This window comes from Xyrauchen texanus, chromosome 25 (assembly GCF_025860055.1).
Source record: "Xyrauchen texanus isolate HMW12.3.18 chromosome 25, RBS_HiC_50CHRs, whole genome shotgun sequence".
In the NCBI taxonomy this organism is placed as follows: domain Eukaryota; kingdom Metazoa; phylum Chordata; class Actinopteri; order Cypriniformes; family Catostomidae; genus Xyrauchen; species Xyrauchen texanus.
The window spans coordinates 35,038,423-35,058,358 of NC_068300.1; the positions used below are offsets into that span (position 1 = coordinate 35,038,423).

At 39.0% G+C, this 19,936-nt stretch overlaps 1 protein-coding gene across 1 annotated transcript; it reads right to left on the reverse strand.

Annotated features, from left to right (window-relative positions):
- Positions 1-488: 488 nt before the first annotated feature.
- Positions 489-12,503, reverse strand: LOC127618457 (potassium voltage-gated channel subfamily A member 1-like). The gene is made up of 3 exons (XM_052090911.1): positions 10,896-12,503; positions 9,687-10,078; positions 489-1,162 (listed from the first exon to the last, which is right to left on the reverse strand). Exons 1-2 carry the CDS (start codon positions 12,370-12,372, stop codon positions 9,930-9,932), a joined length of 1,626 nt encoding a protein of 541 aa, XP_051946871.1. The 5' UTR covers positions 12,373-12,503; the 3' UTR covers positions 489-1,162; positions 9,687-9,929.
- Positions 12,504-19,936: the final 7,433 nt, after the last annotated feature.

Consider the following 19,936-nt stretch of genomic DNA (forward strand, 5'->3'; position numbering starts at 1 on the left):
GGCCGGTGACAACAGTTCAAGAGAGAGAGTATTATGGGCAGCTGCCCTGTATGTGTTTGTGTGTGTCTTTTTGGTTCAGTTTATAATTAAAATATTATTTATATTGTTGAGCTGGTTCTCGCCTCTTCCTTTCCCTTTAAACCCCTGGTGCCGAAACCCAGGATTCTCTCTCTCCGTCTGGCGGTGGCGTGGCCGTTTATATGGCGTTCTCCCCATGTTCACTGGATAGAAAAATGGTGAAAAAATGGTCTTTTTCACCATGTTGGAACATTGCATCAACATAACACAATTGTCTTTGTCAGTTGCAATGTGACCAAATATTTTACATGTAAATAGAGGTCATTAAAATGATCAAAGTTGGTATGTGATGTGACACAAACAGATGGCACCAGAAAAAGAGAAAAGTAACCAACACAAATAAAATAAAAAAATGACAAGGAGACAGTCACGTTTAAGACTATCAGTTTATACAGCAACGTCAACGACAACATCACAGCCTGACGACACATGACAACTGATGGATCTAGATTAACTAGCACACTCCTCCAGAGAGGGGTGTGTAGAAGCACTTATGTGGAGTTAAAATGAAAATTCATCCAAAATGACAATTCTGTCATCATTTACTCACCCCATGTTGTTCTAAACCTATTTGTCTTTCTTCTGTGGAAAACAAAAAGAGATGTTAGCCTGGTCATTCACTTTAAATGCATCTGTTTCCATTCAGTGAAAGTGAATGATGACTGAGGCTAACATTCTGTCTAACATCTCCTTTAGTGAGTAGAAAAAAGTAATCTGGTTTTGGAATAACATGAGGGTGAGAAAATAATGAGCACATTTTCTCTTTTGGTTGAACTTTGCCTTTAAGAGTCTTACATTTAGCAGCAAAAAAAAGCACATGAACACACAAGTCCATCTTTTTTTGGTAAAGAGACATAATACTGAACACAGAAAAGGCAAGTGGTGCACAGAGGCTGTCTAGCCAGGGAGAAACAGGGCCCGGAAACTGTATGGGGGATATTTGAAGGCACCTCCTCCCATTAGTATGGAGGAGAAGGGAACAGTCCACAAGCCCCTACGTTTGGCAAGCTGGGGTCCACACAGGCAATCCGGCCTCAAGACATTAAACTCCTTTAAAGCTTCATCTTCTTATAATTTCTCATTGCTGTTGAACAAAAAACAAGGATACATGAAAAACTGTAGAATAGTTCAGAGGAAACATGTAAGGCTATCGCTTGAAATCACATGCAGATTTTATGAAGAAAAGGCAAGTGGTGCGCAGAGGCTGTCTAGCCAGAAGAAAATGTGAGTACTTGCCAATGTTATGTTGTTGTTCGGCAGAAACTAAGGTGATTTGAGTAGTTGTTAGTGTGTTTCTAAACAGTAGCTAGGGTGTTCTAGGTGATTACTTTTTGGTCCAATCCAATGAAAATTCTCTCATCATTTACTCGTCCTCATGCCATCCCAGATGTGTAAGACTTTCTTTCTTCTGCTGGACACAAACTAAGATTTTTTGAAAAATATCTCAGCTCTGTTGATCCATACAATGCAAGTGAATGGTGGCCATAACTTTGAAGCTCCAAAATGCTCATAAATTGTAACCCGCACACACACACACAAGATGAGGCAGTCACAATGTATGTCAAAACTGCGTTTATTTGCAGGCAAACAAAAGTACAGCACGGAAAATCCAGAGGGAGAATGGTCAGGGTAGCGTAGGATCAAAAGCCGGGGAAACAAAGTTGAGTAAAGGGGCAAATCCGGGAGAGAGTGGTCAACGAGAGTGGGGAGGTCGAAGCCGGGAAACAGGATCAGAGTAGACGGGACTAGTGGGAGCAAAAGACAGGGGAACAAGGGGAGCTGGCAAGCTAAGAGGAGGACAAGAGGAGTTCAAAACTAGACGAGACTAGCGGGGGGCAAAGACACGGGAAACTAAATACAATAACCAACACCCGTGAAACGGATGTGCTGTGGTATTTATAGGGGAAGGTGCAGGTGTAAACAATGAAAGGTGATGAGACGAGTGCAGGTGGAACGAATAAAGGGGTGATTGAGACGAGTGCAGGTGGTCATAATGTTCTGGCCATAGGAGCGTGCATGAGAGCCCGAGGGGGGAGATAGTCAGTGGTTAAATTGGCTTTTGTAGGGAGGGGGAGCCCTTATTTACGGTGAATGGTCATCATTTAAAATCCCGCCGTAAAATGACTTAATGTGTTTTTACACCAAAGGGGCTCTTTTTCCAGTATTAATGTGTAAGTTAGGGTTGAGTAGTTATTCAAACAAAGACAAATACTTTACAATTCACTTATTTTATTATTATTTTTTATTTGTGCAATTTAGAAACATTGAAGTCCCTTCGCACCTGTATGTTAATGTAACTCTTGCAGTAATTATTTATCATATTCATGCTGCCTGTGTTATTCTGTTGAGTGTTGAAAAACCATCGAGGAGAAACGCATCATGACAAGTTTTAGAAAGAAAAAAAAAAGAGTAAACTCGTCCGCTTTGTGAAAAACATTAGTCGTTCTATACATTTTTTTTTTTTATTATTATTATTAAAACTGAATAATAAATTAACAGGGAAGTAGAGATGGCAAAATAAATGTATAATCTCCGCCTTTATTGAGTTTTGTAATGCCTGATAGAAAAGTATCTATCTTTGAGAGCAATATAATACTTTAGGCAATTGCAGAATAGTCCCATTAGTCACAGATACACTTCAGAAAATTGAGTACACAACTATTTCTGGGCTTAAAAGTTACAACAAACCAAATCAATGCAGAACATTGTATCTCAAAAGCATTACAATGTGGCCCCCTATGCACTACTTAAAGCCCGATGTGGCCCCTTTACCAAAATAGTTACAAATATTAATAATTACACACATCACCTTTACAAATTTGTTTCAGGATTTTACACGAGTAAAAGTAAAATGTTTCAGTTTCATATGAAATAATCTAAAGGTAGAATTATTAGAATTATTATTAGACATCAACAGTGGCCGTTTAAAGTTTCAAGATGTGTTTCAGCTAGTATTTATTTTTCATAAATACATTAATTTATTATTATTATTTAAGACTATAGCACACTGACCTAACCATGGTAATGAGGAGCCTTTCCTTCTGTGTAATATGTGTATAAATATGTAATATTATGTAATAAATGAGATAATAATGGGCCCATATTAAGTACAGTTTCTGTAGATTTTGACATCAACAACAAAAATAATGTCACATGATGCATGTCCTTGTACCGGAAAACCATTAACAAATCTATGCAACATAAAAGGAAATGCAACCCAGGATACATTAAATACAGGTTATGTTTAATCTATGGCAGGACGACACAGAGGCGTTTCCAGCATTGAAGGACATCCGGGGCTTAGCCCAGACCATTTTATTTTCACACTAGCATCCACTTCTCTGTAGTCCAAAGCTGGTGAGAGGGTATTCTTTGAGTTTTGCTCTGGCTGGGCCTGTTTCTACAGTTCCTAAACCTTCCACTTTAGTACTATCCTCGACTAACTCATCCTCTCTCCTCCCTGAATCATCTGTGATGCAAAAGAACAGATACAGCACATAACTTATTGCAAATCAGCTTCAAACAACTAATTCATCAAGTGCTACATATTTCAAATTGTAGACCAATACCATTGAAGAAGAGCAGATCAGTGGAATTGCCCTTAGATCTATCATGATTCTTGAATTTTCATGTACATTAACATAAAATCATCACAAAAGAGTTATATTATAGTGAGTAAAGTGAAGCAAAAATGTTTTTTTATATAAATAATTTATATTTTTTGACATAAATAGTCAAAATGATGTATAAGATCCTAAGTTAAAGCAATACATAAATGACTTTAGTCTAAGTTCATTGACACACCATGGCATCGAACTGTATATAATTCTCCATGTTCATCTGTCAAAATCCTTTCATTAGGATCATTGAGATAAACAATGTTTCACTTTTAACTTACTATAAAGTAAAGTGACTGATTAATTGCCAGTTTCCATGCCTGATTCTGGCACATCTTTGCTACCCTCAAAGTGTATATTTACTACAAACTAATATCACAAAACAAGTCACACATACATTTTATGTTAATGCTTATTGGTTATCCTTAGCGAAAACAACACCCGATAAACAAGAAAATTACACTACGAATGGGACTCGAACTGCGGTCTCCGGCGTGAGAGGAGATTGAACTAACCACGAGGCCAGAGGCTATAACATATGATAGTAGGCGGTAGTGGATGTATTGAGGTTTAGCCTACTGTGGGTGAAAGCCAGTTAGATGATGATTTTTAGACTTTAAGGACAAAAACAAATGAGAATTCTTACCCACTGACTTCTTTCGGAAATTTTAGAAGCCTCATTTGCTTCATTTTTGCTGTCTTTCCTGCTAACTGCTTTAACTCGCCACTAAGTAACGTTAGTTGATGTCAGCTCCTCCCCTACCTGCTGCATATTCAACAGAGAGGAATAAACGGAGTCGCCCATAGGCTACCGACAGCAACGGAACTTATTCTATAGGCTAGATTATTTCTACAGGCTGTATGCAATATGTGCAAAGCCAAAACACAATGAAATAAGGCAACTTATGATTTCGGGGGTTTACATAGGCTTTTGTCCGGTTTCATATTTGTCAGTCAACTTTTCAAAATTCATTCGGGGCTACACTCAAAACATTCAAAATCGGCTGCCGCCGCCTCTGAAGGAGACGGAGCTGAGCTCCGTCAGGGTGTGTTGTGGACCTGAGGAGGCGGAGCTGCGCTCCGGTGCGCTCCGGCCCAATTTAAACTCTGGAGATAGTGTACGAGCATGTGAGCTCGTAGGAGCAAAAACGAGCGTGCAAGCTCGAGCGAGCAAAACGGGCGTGGAAGCCCGAGGGAGCAAAATGAGCGAGGAAGCTCGAGGGGGCGGAGCGAGGGAGCGGGGTTCGTGACAGTACTCCCCCCCTCTAAAACGGACGGCTCCTGACAGCCGCGCTCGGTTGCGAGGAGCGCGACCTCTGGGAAGTGGTGCTGGACGATCCCAACAAACAAAAAAACCCTGAACAGACAACCCACAAAACACACAAACAAAATTGAGGGCAGTCCAAGGGGCATAGAGGGAAATGAGACAGTCCATGGGGTCAATGGGCAGTTTCAAGGCAAGGTCAGGGGGAACATAGCGGACAGGCGGGTGGTCGGGAGATCTAGGGGGCAGCCGTAGGGCAGAGACAGGGTCAGGGGGTCTGGAAGGCGACTGGAGGACAGGGACTGGGTCTGGGGGTCTGGAAGGTGACCACCGGACAGGAATAGGGTCCGGAGGCCAGGGAAGGGGCCACAAGACAGGGAGAGGGTCAGGAAGTCCGGGCTGAGCCGTGAAAGGCGGTGCCGTCAGAGGCGGCACTGTAGGCGGCTCTGGAGGTGGGGTTCTGGAAGGCTCTGGAGGTGGAGCCGAAGGAGGCTTTGGGGTGAAGGCCTGAAAGGCTCTGGAGGTGGAGCCGAAGGAGGCTTTAGGGGGGAAGGCCTGGAAGGCTCAGGAGGTGCTTCGGGACTAGGGCCATGTAAGGCTTCGGGGCTAGGGCCGTGTCAGGCTTCGGGGCTAGGGCCGTGTCAGGCTTTGGGACTAGGGCCGTGTCAGGCTTCATGACGGGGGCCGTGGTAGGCTTCAAGACGGGGGATATTTGAGATATTTTTCTAAAAATCTTTGTTTGTGTTCAGAAGTAGAAAGTCATACATCTGGGATGTATGCATACATCACAAGTTTGATTGCTTAGAAATGTAATGCACACATCTTCTCAATACACCACATAACTGAGATAATATGCAAACAAGTCAGTAGAACAAACAATGCAGGACGAGTTATGTTTTTGAGCAATAGTAAGTGATACATGCCTAAGCAGAAACTTAGTAACACATTTACATTAATGTTCCTTTTGTTAAGAGTTTATAAAGGGGATCATTAATGACTAATACTTCATTTACAAATGCATTATAAATCATTGATATGTGTTTATAACAACATGCATAAAAAGGGCAACTTTCATGAAACACTTGCCAAACATGAAACACCTTGATGTTAATGTAGTGGACACATAAGAAGCATTTATTAATGAGTTGCCAACATTAGAAATCTATGTACATAAAGTTCAGTATGGTTTAAGGGTCATCAGGCTTTATTGTATGATATTTGCTGTGAATGAGCATGAAGACCTGAAAAAGAGTTTTTGTAGAGGATTTTAGGTAATTAGGACTAGGTAAATTGGGACACCATATCTATGGACATCAACCTGACAAGGAAAGTGACAACACAAGTGAGTCAAGACATTACAGTAGTGAATATAAACACAAACTGACTGTGGCCAAATGATATAAACACTCTTTTAATCTCACTATATGTGTCCCTTGTCCTGGATAAGGAGGACTTTCATTTAGGTCTATTATGCAACATGGAAGTCAAAATCAGTAAAGTCTTTTTAAAGCACAGAAATGCCTCTTTGAGGCTACACTGGTAAATAAAAAAAAAAAAAAAGACAGTCGCAAAGGATACATTAAAGTCCAGAGGAAACAGTAAATAGTAAAATGTGTGCTGATTCTGGATCAAATTACAAGCCACTATAGAACTAGACAGACAGGAGCTGCTTGTGGATGCAGCCATGCAGAGGAGCTCTCTAATGCTCCCCAAGAAACGCAGCTTGTCCTAGATTCTTCACAATGACATGCGCAATATTGCAGAAGATGAATAGCAGTTTGCGTATTTCTCTGCATTTAAACGTATAGCTTTTTTGTGTCAAAATTGCTAAGCTTGTGAATCTTAAAAGCTTGTGATGCTACGACTCTCAAATATTTTATTTTCTAGTCATTTTATCTAAGGGATATGTATCTTAAATTGTTTTATTTGATGACATGACAGTTTGAGTAAGTATCAAGTAGTAGTAATTAAACTTAAATAGTAACTTAAGCTTACTTGATCTTTTGAAATCAATGTATTAATGACACTCATACCAATATATATATATATATATATATATATATAAAAGGAAAGAAAAAACAGGTCACCAAAAATCTACACCCCAAAAGTAAACTGGGCCTGTAGGAATAATCATAGGTGGCACTTAAAAGACATCTATACAGGCTGACACATTTCAGTTTGGTATGTCAATAGCTGCATTTCCACTGTCTAGCCAGTCCGAGCCAGGGCTATCAACTAACAGGTCAGCTGGGGCCAATAGCATTGGATCTTGAGCCACAAGACTAAAATCGATCTGCAACCCACCATGGGGCCAATAGCCCTGCAGCGTTGTCTTAAAACCTGTCCTGAATATGCCGCCCTGGCACCAAAGCCACACACCCCACCCATTCTGCAAGCAATAGAGAAACTCAAGCAGATGTATCAAACCCTGGAGACTAGCTAGCCTTCGAAATGAACATGGTGGAGACTAAAGCTGCCGCTCGTTTGCTTATTTTGGTCTTTGTTTGATGGAAATCGAGACCTGACTCGCCTTTGACATTGACCCTGCCTCAATACCCAGTTGGCCTTGTTTGGCTCAAGGGTAATTGAGGGCCAGCTAAAATGTTATATTTGACCAAACTATCATATCATTCACATGTGTCCATGTCCAATACCCATGGTGTCAATTAATTTCCATTATGAAATAAATTAATCTGTAAATTAATTTGCTTTATGCACCTGTCTAACATAGTACATATACTGTATACTGTCAGTTTCTAAATCATTATTATTTGTTTTTAAAGAAAAAAGAAAAGAAAAAAGCATGCTAATGGCAATTTATGAAGTATTAGTTCTCTTCGGCTTTGTTTCTTAATCATTTTAGTGTATTTTATGCATTTTCTTTACTATGAACATTTGGATGGCATATAGGTTTAGGGTTTTACATTTCTAAATAACTGAATTGCCCTGTCCTTCATGTGGCAACGATACACTGTAAAAAAAAAAAAAAAAAAAAAGTCATTTTATATATATATTAAAAAAAGGAAAAAATGCAACAGTAAAAATATATATTGGTTAACTCTACCATGTAAAGTGTAAAATTATATTTTATTTAACAAAACTTATTCATGCAATTTTATGGACAATATGTGAAATGTATGATTTACCCTATATTTAACAGTGTTATTTTTTTACAATAAATGATTGTTAAAATTGTATTAAAAAACATGTGTTTTCGCAGATGTCCATGCAAGACCACTTGCATTTTATAATTTTTTTATACATTTTTTTTATTTTGCTCAATATCCGTTATGCACTTTGGGATGTATTATTTTACATTTTATCTTATTTATTTCATGTTTATCTTAGTATTTTAGTGTCACGTGAGTTTTTAGTTTATACATATTGGTCATTACACCTGGAAGGGCTACTCTTGACCTTTTGTTTTACTATCTGCGTTACTATGGTGGTTAACAGTACACAAGTGCAAAGCAGATTTTTGTAGTCCCAGTGTGTTGCTATATTAACTAGGGCTGTCGATTTAACGCGTTAATTCAGTGCGATTAATAAAAAAAAATAACGCATTAAAGAAATTAACGCAATTAATCGCACAATAATAAGGAAGATTCCTGAGAAATGCAAGCTTGTAGTACCACCTGTTTACTCCAGAGGGCAGTAAGTGAATTTTCAGCTGTATAAGCAACGCACAGTTTATACAGTGAAGAAAACATTAACAACTCTTCAGCGGACACACAACACAGACATATGTTACGTTCTTGCGTTCAAAACACTTGAAGGAGCGGAAATAAGAACTAGGGGTTCTCAAGATGTGTTTAAAGATTGAGTATTAAGCTATATTTAACTTGAAACAGTGACCTAAACATTTTATGTTTATGAAGCAATGCACCCAAGACGCTACACAAGCATGTCTAACGCAGGTGTATAATTATATATTGATATAAATATGTATAATCTTTATATATTGAATTATGGTTATATAAGGGGCTTTCTCAGCAAACATTTGTATATGTGATTAATCACGATTAATTAATATGTACAACATGTAATTAATTCGATTAAAAATTGTAATCGATTGACAGCCCTAATATTAACCTTATATTATTTAACTGACTGTTTGCACTAGGTGTAAATTGCACCTGCCACACAGCAATAGCTGAAGAAGTCTGACCTTTGTTAAGTATTGGATGTTTTGACATATTTGCCAATCATAATCTTTTTTTGCTTGCAATAAACTGTTTTTATTTCAGTCACTCAACTATTAAATATGGAGATACTATTCTGAGCCACAAGGCGGCAGCACTTTTATAGTCGTGACATCACGGTCACTCTTCAAAGCAATGTCAACTCACAGTAAGCTTAGGTGGAGCAGGTTTCTCTTTTCCAGCTCATTTTATATACATATATGCCCCACCAAAATATATATAAATAGAATATAATTTGTTTGGTTTTAATAGCATATTGTTTGTTTGAATGATGCACTTCGTTTGCAAGCACATTCTAAAATGTCTTATATCTGGCAATGTTAATTATGAAACCCATCATTATTAAAGCAAGAAAGTATGCTAGGAAATGCAAATACTGTAAGTCCTGCGAGACAAATGCAACATGCGTGTACATATAGGATCAAACTTGAAAAAACATATCATACTTTGAACTAATTATCCATTGAGTTATGACCTTTTAATGAGTTAAGCTAATTTACAATAAATATGTTGTGCAAGATTCACCTGTTTGTTAAGACAACGCGCGATGTCCATCCTATGGGGTGGATAGAGATGGTAGGCTGCCCAAAGCATTTGGCGTAGATAGAGCAGCCCCTTGTGAACGATCAGTGTATCGGCAGGCGCTATGGTTCACTGTGCACGCTGCTCAGTGTTTATGTCTTTAACTCTTCAAGTGATGAAACTTTCACATATATTGCACTTTATCCCAGAGTGTGGCGTAATAGTCGTGGTCCTTCGGTTCCACTTTTACCAGCTCACAGAATCTAATAAGATAGTGAGGACACAATAGTTCATCTCGTATCGAACCTTCAGCCAGACCTCCAAAACATTCTGGTGGACTTCTGTGGAAAAAGCATTCTGGTGGATTTCTTCTGGAAAAACATTCTGGTGGATTTCTGTGGAAAGCAAAAAATAATACAAAAATAAAAATGTCATGGCAACAATAGCGGGTTGCCGAGGAACCTATCGTCGCTATGGAGACTGCATCACTTCAACGTGATAAGAAGTATCCAGTCGAAAGCGCTTTCAGTCTCCGATCTTTCCCCTCCCTCTTGTCTCGCAGTGATTGGTACAAATTAAAAAGTCTTTGCATTTGTGCATGAATTATAACACATTTTAGATCTGTATTCTTAGATCTGCGAAGTCTGTATGAATAGTAGCACATAAAGTTCACATTTAGCATCTTACGCACGTTTCACTGCTTGAAATGGAACAGGCTCTTGACGAGTCAACAACAAACAATAGACGCACACAAAAATAGTCCAGCAAGTGATATGTTATCTGAACGCACTTATATAGAATACATAATTGGCTACCTCTTCTTTCATTATAATCAGCGCCCTTTCCTTCCTCCCATTCCCATATTAACTGGGTTCAGTTCCCGGCTTTTTGATTTCAAAGTAGGCTATGTAACGCAATGAATGCATTCTAATATTATAGCTATTACATTTTCATTGACGATATACTGATTTCTCATATTGCCTATTTGAATGAATGTACAACTCGATTAATTTCCATCGACGCTCTCAGCGCTTGACTGCCATGACATTAACCTACAGCGTTGCCTTCACGCATACTTGCAACGACGCGTCACGATTATCATTATTGGTACTGTTGGAAAGCTGTAGTGATCCTACACGTCTGTGAACATCTTTTTAATGTTCACGCAGTTTTGGTTGTTCTGAACAGGGAAGTTTGGTGCTTTGAACCCACTGTTGATGCCCTCCTCAATGACCATGTACTCCGACTTGCTGAGTGATGACGTGCTACGGGTCTTCTTCAGCTCCTCGGAGGATGACAGAGGCTGACAGCTCCCGATGTGGAGGTACTGAGCCTGTTCCTCGCCCTCAGTCTCTCGGTGGTAAAAGTAGTTAAAATTGGACACGATTACAGGCACTGGTAAAGCGATAGTTAACACGCCCGCAATCGCACACAGAGAGCCGACGATTTTGCCCCCTATGGTGACCGGGTGCATATCGCCGTATCCCACCGTCGTCATGGTTACCACCGCCCACCAGAACGCATCAGGGATGCTGCTGAAGCCCGAGTCGGGATCATCCGCCTCGGCGAAGTAGACGGCGCTAGAGAACAGGATGACCCCGATGAAGAGAAAGAAAATCAATAATCCCAGCTCTCTCATGCTGGCTTTCAGAGTCTGCCCCAAAATCTGGAGACCTTTCGAGTGCCGCGATAGCTTAAAGATCCGGAACACCCGGACTAGTCTGATGACCCGGAGAATGGCCAAAGACATCGCCTGTTGGCCGTTGCCTTGACTTTCTGCGAGCTCGGTCCCCAAAGTGATGAAATACGGTATGATAGCCACGATGTCAATGATGTTCATAATGTTTTTGGAGAACGTGGCTTTGCTGGGGCACGCGAAGAACCTGACCAGCAGTTCAAACGAAAACCAAATTATGCAAAGAGTCTCGACGACGAAGAACGGGTCAGAGAAGGGACTCGTGAAGTACGGGAGAGTTCCGTTCTTAAGAGGAGCGACCGTAGTCGGGTCTTTGTCGTCCCGAAACTCGGGCAGTGTTTCCAGACAAAAGATAACGATTGATATTAAAATGACCAAAACGGAAACAATAGCGATGCCCCTGGCTGGACCCGAGCTCTCGGGATACTCGAAGAGCAACCACACCTGTCGCTGGAATTCATGGGTGGGCAAAGGGCGCTCTTCCTCCTTTATAAAGCCCTCGTCCTCTCTGAATTTCTCCATGGCCTCCTCCCCGAGTTCGTAGAAGCGTATCTCCTCAGAGAAGATGTCAATGGGGACGTTCACGGGTCTCCTAATGCGCCCCCCTGACTGGTAGTAATACAAAATTGCGTCGAAGCTCGGGCGGTTTCTGTCAAAGAAATACTCGTTTCTTAAGGGGTCAAAGTAGCGCATTCTCTTCTTGGGGTCTCCCAGTAAAGTCTCGGGGAACTGTTGGAGGGTTTTGAGCTGCGTTTCGAAGCGCAAGCCAGAGATGTTGATGACAACTCTCTCACAACACTCGTGGTCTTGCTCGTAGCGCTCCAGCGAGTTGTGCCCGGGCAGCGCCGCCGACTCCTCCAGCACGTTGTCGCAAGCAACAATTGTCATGATGTCTTGCTCGTTTTCCGTGTAGCCGTGGTTATCGAGATTGTTGGCCCGGCGCTTGGTCGAGGAAGGCGGAGGCGAGTGGAGGAGGCTGAGGTGCTCGTCCATACAGCTGCTTAAGTGGAGGGGCAGTGGAAGCCGCGCCTCCTCCACGAGCTCCAGTCAGCCACTGCCGCCCGTCGCTGCCACGCATCCACTCGCTTTCTCCTCGCGCTCTCTCGAATCGCTACTTTCTCAGTACAGTCTTCCCGCCCATGGCGCGCGCTTACTGTGGTGATTTATAAACATGCCTATTCCCGCCCACGGCGCGCGGATGCTCGTCACACATCTGCACAGTGTCCAATCGGAAACCTACAAGACAGACGTAAACATAAACACCCAGACGCGCGTCACAGATGGCCACCTTTACTCTTTTAGAGGACAAGTGCAACGATGCTATGGTAACAGAAACTCAATGGAAATTGATACGATATTTGTTACAGTAATTTTAAAGAGCGAATGAATGGCAAAAACGTAGTTAACGAATAGTCCAGCGTGATGAATTAAGTGTCTGTGGACAATTAGTTATACCAAAATATATGGTCAATAAATACCGTGAAGCGTTAGTTGTCTCTTTCGTAGTTAAAGTATAAAATGTTTCGGCAAAGGCGCGTATACTTACATTCAGAACATTAATGAGAGGTGGCACGTGCCTCTCCACCTTAAAGATGAAAGGACAAGCAATAACGTCACTGTGATTGACATTTGGAGGGCAGCAGGGACTTCTTTATGCAACGCCTCCCTATGTTACACACCCACAATGGTGCATGAGTTAATTTGATAGAGGATGGAGTTTGGAATTGATTTTATCAAACATTGACTTGTGTTAGACCCAACGTAATGGATTAGTTGCAGATTTGTAAATATTGTTTACATTTTACCTGGTTTAATAAATTTTATTGCTATAGATTTTAATGCCATATGGCACGCGAATATCATTCATTGTGAAAGTGATTGAGAGAGAGCGAGAGAGAGAGAGAGAGAGAGAGAGAGAGGAAACTGAGACCCGCTTTTAAGAGCGTGTTGATAAATTATGCGTGACTTGAGGCAAAACTCCAGGGAAATTTATTGGAGCTGTCCATAGTTCTGAAACCAGGAGAATTACCTCCCAGATCGAGCCCAACGATTCAGTCAGTCTGTCTGTCTGTCTGTCTGTCTGTCTGTCTGTCTGTCTGTCTATCTATCTATCTATCTATCTATCTGTCTGTCTGTCTTTCTGTCTGTCTGAAGTTAGTTCTGCTGTTAGTTGTCTGTGGTCTTGTTAAATCAAATTAAATAATAATAAAAAATAAAAAAATAAAATAAAAAAAATATATATATATTTGTTTTGTCATTTATTTTAAGCAACAATCATATTACTTTTTTTAACAGTATGTTTAAAGTATAAAGCCCAAAGATGAGATTCCAGCCATTGCAGGTGAATCTTAAGTTACTGTGTACTGAACACAAAGACACAAGTAATACAATTTTTTACATTAATGTGAATTGAAAGCTTGTTGAAGATCCACGTTCCCAGATTATGAAAACACACTATTTTGAGCCACTGATTTAAATAATAGGTTGTATGTTTTTTAAATTTTCCAAGAAATGAAAACGAAAACAAATGAAATTTGTTGCAGATCATAACCAAAAAGGGAAACAAAATCCCTTTCAATTGTTCTGTAGTTAAAAACGTAATTCTTTATATGTTACTGACTTAATAACCAGTTCATTTCATTCAGATTTTTTAATTTTTTTAATTTTAAACCAAAGTCTATATGGTTTACTATAGTAGCTTTTGTAATTAGATCACTTCCTGTTGCCCAAAAAATAGGATTCTCTCTTTTTAGAAGAACATGATAAGCCTGTGCTATGATTCTGAAGGAAACTACCACATTTCTTTGTCTTAATGCACATTCTAGATGTAGCCTTCTGTGACATGCTGAAGACCTTTTGGTCAAATATACTGTGTACTTATTATATATACATGCACAGTTAATCCAGATACAAGGAAAAATATTGATGTAAAAGGTGCATTTCTCAGTTGTTTCTAAGTCTTCACTGAATTATTTTTTAGAGATGATGGATTAATACAGATTTGTTTCTGGATTCTGACCAAGAAGCAGATCTGTCACTAAAACAAATCATTAAAATAAAATGATAAAATGATTATTAAATAATTATTACATGTTTAAAATAGGGATGTCCCAATACTGAGTCCAATATATACTTTGTTTTTTTTTTCTGAATTCCATAACAACTTATTTCTGGTGTTTAAATAAATATAAAAAAAATCTGATGAAGTGCTTTTATACTGAATCTCACAACACAATCCTAAATACAACATTGTAGTTATATTTTTCAAATTAAGTGCTGCATAACAGAGCATCACAGATGTTAGATACTGCTTAAGTATAATACAATTACTATTGATTTGTAGCTTCTCAATCCAAAAAGTCTGTTGCTACATGACTCAAGTGATTATTAAACCGCAGATGGCTGCTATTTAATTTAATAAAACTGTAGTCTGTATGTGCCTCATGCTACAAAGACAATTAGCGCTCTGCTCGCTGTCATCTGCTATAAAGAGGGTGCAGTGCTCATAATGGTGTTTTCCATGTATGATGCAAGGATCTCTAAAAGGTATGAGCAATTTGTAACCGTGTCGTCACAACACTGGCTCCACAAATTCACAAGCACTCACATTTGAAGCACGCAGCACATGCAAACTATAGATTTAGCTCATTAAATCACAGCCTTTGCAGTTTAATCCCATAATAATAATCAAACCGACATAACTTGATTTTAAGTTGTGCCGTGAATGTTTAAAAAATGACATTCTTATGTCAGATGATGTCGTTTTTTGGCATCTGAGCATTTTTCCGAACACAAGTACATGAGCACAGTATCAGACACAATTCCATTATAAGTATTGGTATCGGACATACCTAGTTTAAAATCAAATAATTCAGCCCGCATAATGTGACGTTTACTCCAAATAAACCTTAGCAGTGTGTCTGTGCATGCAGGAGAGAGAGAGAGAGAGAGAGAGAGAGAGAGAGAGATTCTGGCCAGATTAATTTTTGAAATAGTTTAAATATTTTTGAGGATATATTTAATATTATGGTTACTGATAATTTCCCCACATGGGAAAAAATAATAAAAAAATGTAATGACTTTTTATCACTTATTTTAGTTGAGGCAAGTCTCTTATTTTTGACATCACCCACCCTTAGCACAGAGTACTTTGATAAAAAGTTATCAACCATACTTTAATATCATTCTAACCAGATAAAAATTTGAAAGGATGCATAGGAACACTGGAACGGGATGAAAGAATATGGTTTCTACTCAACTAAACTAAAAGATCTGTTGAATATTGCCTGCAATAACCCAAACTGAAAATGTTCTTATGATATACTGTCATCATGGTCATCATGTCTATTATACATTTCTTTAACTTTTCTTTGTTTTTGTTTTTGGCTCTAATATCAGTATGACAGTCATTGATTCCATTAATTACCTTTTGTTGTGTTTACACCATACAGAACCTGACCAGAACAACGCAATGTGTTCTTACATCTTAAAAAGCATTCTGTCTTTTCGCTCTCTTTAGAGTCTATGTCACAGTCCAGCGAGTAGCAGCAGATCTGAGAGGACTTCATTAGTGCTCTTGTAATGGTTAGGTAATTGAATTCAGTTCTTCAAACTGTTCTCCTGTTACCGTGCTCTCTCCTCATACATTCTTCAGAAAATCTATTGTGTAAGCGCAATTTGTCCTTGGGTTGTTTTCAAACTCTGTGCTCATGTGTCAGGTTAACATATTTACCCAAGCAACGTGACACATATGCATGCATGCAGTTGGATAAATGAAAATGCAACAAAATGGAAAAGATTTGTTAAGAAAATGTGTGGTGTTTGCCCGTGCAAAACTTCCCGTCTTAATGCTTGAGTGTTTTGGGTGGTTTCCAGGGTGTTGCTCTGCTCTTGCTAAGGTGTTCTGGGTGTTTTTTAGGGCGTTGTCAGGTGGTTTGCAAGGGTTGTTTGGGGTGGTTGCTTACTGGCTCATGTCAAAAGAGCCTATACAACAAAGTCTTCATGTTTTCAGGTATTTTCATATTTGTAGCACAAATGGTGCAGTACTAGTTACACATCACAAGTTTAATACTTAATTTTTGGGGTTTGCTCAAATCCTTAACCTACTGTAAATATGAGCAATAATCATTTCATATAAGCTTAAACACACAACTTAAGGGCTACTTTTGGGGGTGGACTGGTCTCAAATTAAGACATTAAATGCCAACACAAAGTCCCAAATTAGCTTAGAGATGCTTAATGGTGCAGGAAGTACTTTGATGCTTAATTGTATATCAGTAGACTATTGTTGTCCATTGTGAGACCAAATATCTTATGACACCTACAGTGATAAAATGCATTCCAGAAAAATGCTCTACATTTTTTAAAACTCTGTTAAGAGCAAAAACCGGTTGCAACTTATGTGTTATTTGAATTATAGTGCTCTGTAACAACACACAATGTGGATAGGACATGTAATATCCAAGCAATGCCGCAGTATTCATTTTCTAAATTAATCTCCTTATTCAGGCCATGGTGCTATAAAAAATTGCCAATCGTGTTCTGCCATGACAAGAGCAATGGGACAGCCACAGGGGGTTTTAGCATGGTGTCTACTGGCTCGACTAAATTTAGAAGAATCTGAGGTCTTATTAACCTGCTAAATGAAGCTACCTTGCAAACTCCACTACCATGTTTTTAAACCTAAAACCCATCAGTGCATAAGTGCTTTTATATGAAGGACAACAGTTTTGCAAGAGGAACAAGCAGCATAGCAGCTTCAAATACTTCCAATACTTCAAATTAATCCATCCACTTTGAGCATTACATGGGTATAACAGGGTTCAATGGAAAGGAGGAGGCGGGAACCTGATGAAGCATCAAAGTAATGTTTTTATTGAGACATTAACACAAAAACACACAAACATAAACGCATACTGGGCAGCTGCCTATAGCTCTCTCTCTCCCGAATTGCACTTATCCCTCTCCTCAGCTGATTAGCCCAATTGGTGGCTGGGCATGCGTAGTCCAGACCCACCTGCCGGCAGGCCTTCCCCGCCTTCTACAACCTAGGAGGGAGACAAGGGAGATGCCAATGCGGAACGACTGAGAGAGAGAGAGGAGAGAGAGGAGAGAGAGGAAAAACTTACTCCCCGATACGCCATCGCCTGGTCCTCGATCACTCCTCCACCCTCTGGCGGACAACAGACGCTCCTCCCTGTGTGGACCGGATCCAGTCCTCTGACCCCTTGCGAACGGAACGCCCCCCCTAGTTTCTGAACCAGAAATGCAAATTATCCCCAGTATGTACTTTTCATCAGTAACCTAGTTTCCATCCACAGAAATTCCATACAGAAATGTGTGTATATCGCTAACTGTGTACCTTTTGACTACCAGATGTCCCTAATTGTTTTCCTCTGAAGTTTTGGTGAAATGGAAAGAGTATTGAGACAATTCATTGAAATTATCCAGCTTACTGTCATTTTAATTTCACAATTAAATGCAATCAGAAGAGGAGGAATTGCAATCAAAAGGGAACAGTTGCCCTTCTGATAAGACTGTAATATTGGTCCTGATGTTGTGTCTATCACAGGTTGCCACCGTTTCTGACCGAATCTGAGCAAATCGCCATGGCCCTGTTCAAGCTGGCATCCTGCAAATAGTGGGGGAAACTTTCAGTCTTAGTAAAAGAATCATCCATCGATGTGTGTATGCTGTGTGCACAGCTATTAAAGATAAATTGATGTGGTGTAATATCAGAGTTGACATATGATACATTCCTGATATCCAATAGGCTATTTTAAACAATCATCTAATCTAAAGCATTGCCAATAAACTGCATTATGTCCCGCATATTTCTCCAGCAACATTTAAAGACCAACTGAACTCGAAAATCATCTAAAATTTATTTTAGCATCATAATGCAATTTACTTTTTCTGAAGAATGCAATCCAAGGTAAACAATGTTAGTTTTAAAATAAGTAAAAGTATTAAAACATTCAAAAGCTAATTTTCTAAAAGTGAACTCAGCATTGGACAAATAGTTCTTATAGTTTATAGTCTTGAAAAAAAGTCTAGAACATTCTGAGAATATCAGTCAGACGACTTCTTTCATCTACAGAACAGGGTTAGGCTAATTTAAGTTTGTGTAAAGAAAAGGCAATTATATAGGCCTAACAATATAATTTTTTCATTTGGTAATTTATTTAATTTAATACAGGGAATTTTGCTGGCATTTGTTCAAAAGTAAGCTAAACACTATTTTTGGCATGTTTGTGTTCCAAAAAAGCACAGTAATGCTTTTTTCTTAGTATTGTGCATTTATTTTTAATTTGAAACATCTTTGTGCACAGAAATTATATGTTTTTTGTACTGTGGGCTAATTCCATGACTGCCGTCTATTATTTTAAATGGTGTGGAAAAGAATCTTTAATAAATAAATGGATGGCTAAATGGACGGTTAAATTAATCTCAAAGAGTGGCCATTCATTTGTTCTCCGTGCACTTGTCAATGACAGGTGCATGATACAAGATATTTGTGTTGGCACTCCTGGAAGTGTCATGATGCAGATGTGTTTGCAGCATCGGATCTGTGCAGGTATGCCGTTATGACCAATCCACAACAGTGCGAGTAATGCTTCATGTACAGTAAACTGGCTTTCATGGATTAACACAGGCTAGCGATTGGGGTAAATTCTATCATGTGACATTATTTTTTCGCATTAATGCCAATTTTCTCGACAAAAAGTGTTTCCAAACCAGATTGTCACGAAATTTGAAGTATCAGCATAGAGTTGTGTTTCCATCAGCTATATCGGTAACTTTTGCGCTACACATTTTGTCACAAATAAACCCTTGGATGGGAACTTAGTTATTGATTATAAAAATTGAATCATGGATATTGTTTATGAAATATAAATGTATGTAATTTTAGGCATGTAAATTGCTTATTAGTGAATTCATAATAAAACACATTTAAATACAATAATGTATTTTAGTATTGTTTTTTCTAAATTAGGAATACATGTAAATTTGTCTTCCTTTTTTATCCTCTTGTCCTCAAACATTGTCCAATGACTCCTCTTCCTCGTCTTACCTTTGAAGATTATAAATGTGTGCACAAATATAATCTGATATCTGAACAAATTGGAAAAAAAAATATATACAAATTGGTTGTGTTTGTTGATTCTAGGTGTTGACTGATAGTTAAAATGATTGCAAAATGTTACAGAGTATTACATATACTCCCATAAGCAATAGCTGATGTGGTTTATCCGCCATTGGGCATCAATATAATGAAACTTTGATAGCATGAAGCAGGAGCCCATTTCTACCAGAGAAAACAATAAACAACCCAAAGGAAGAGACAAGAAATAGGAGAGAGAGAGAGAGATAGAAAGAGTGAGAGACAGATTGAAAAGACAGGGAAAATAAACAGCAATTTGCACTGCATGGTGCTATGCTCCATTCAAGTGATGTAATCTCTCAGGTATTTAGGCCATGTTTAGTCAGATAGTTTAGATATGTGCAGCAGTACTAGATAGATGTTAGTGAGCGTAACACCTCATACCTAAAGCAT

Coding starts and splice junctions, on each gene's coding strand:
- LOC127618457 (XM_052090911.1), bottom strand. CDS start 12,372: ATGGACGAGCACCTCAGCCTCCTCCACTCGCCTCCGCCTTCCTCGACC. Junction 10,079..10,895: donor CATTGAGGAGGGCATCAACA/GTGGGTTCAAAG, acceptor TGCTTTCCACAG/AAATCCACCAGAATGTTTTT.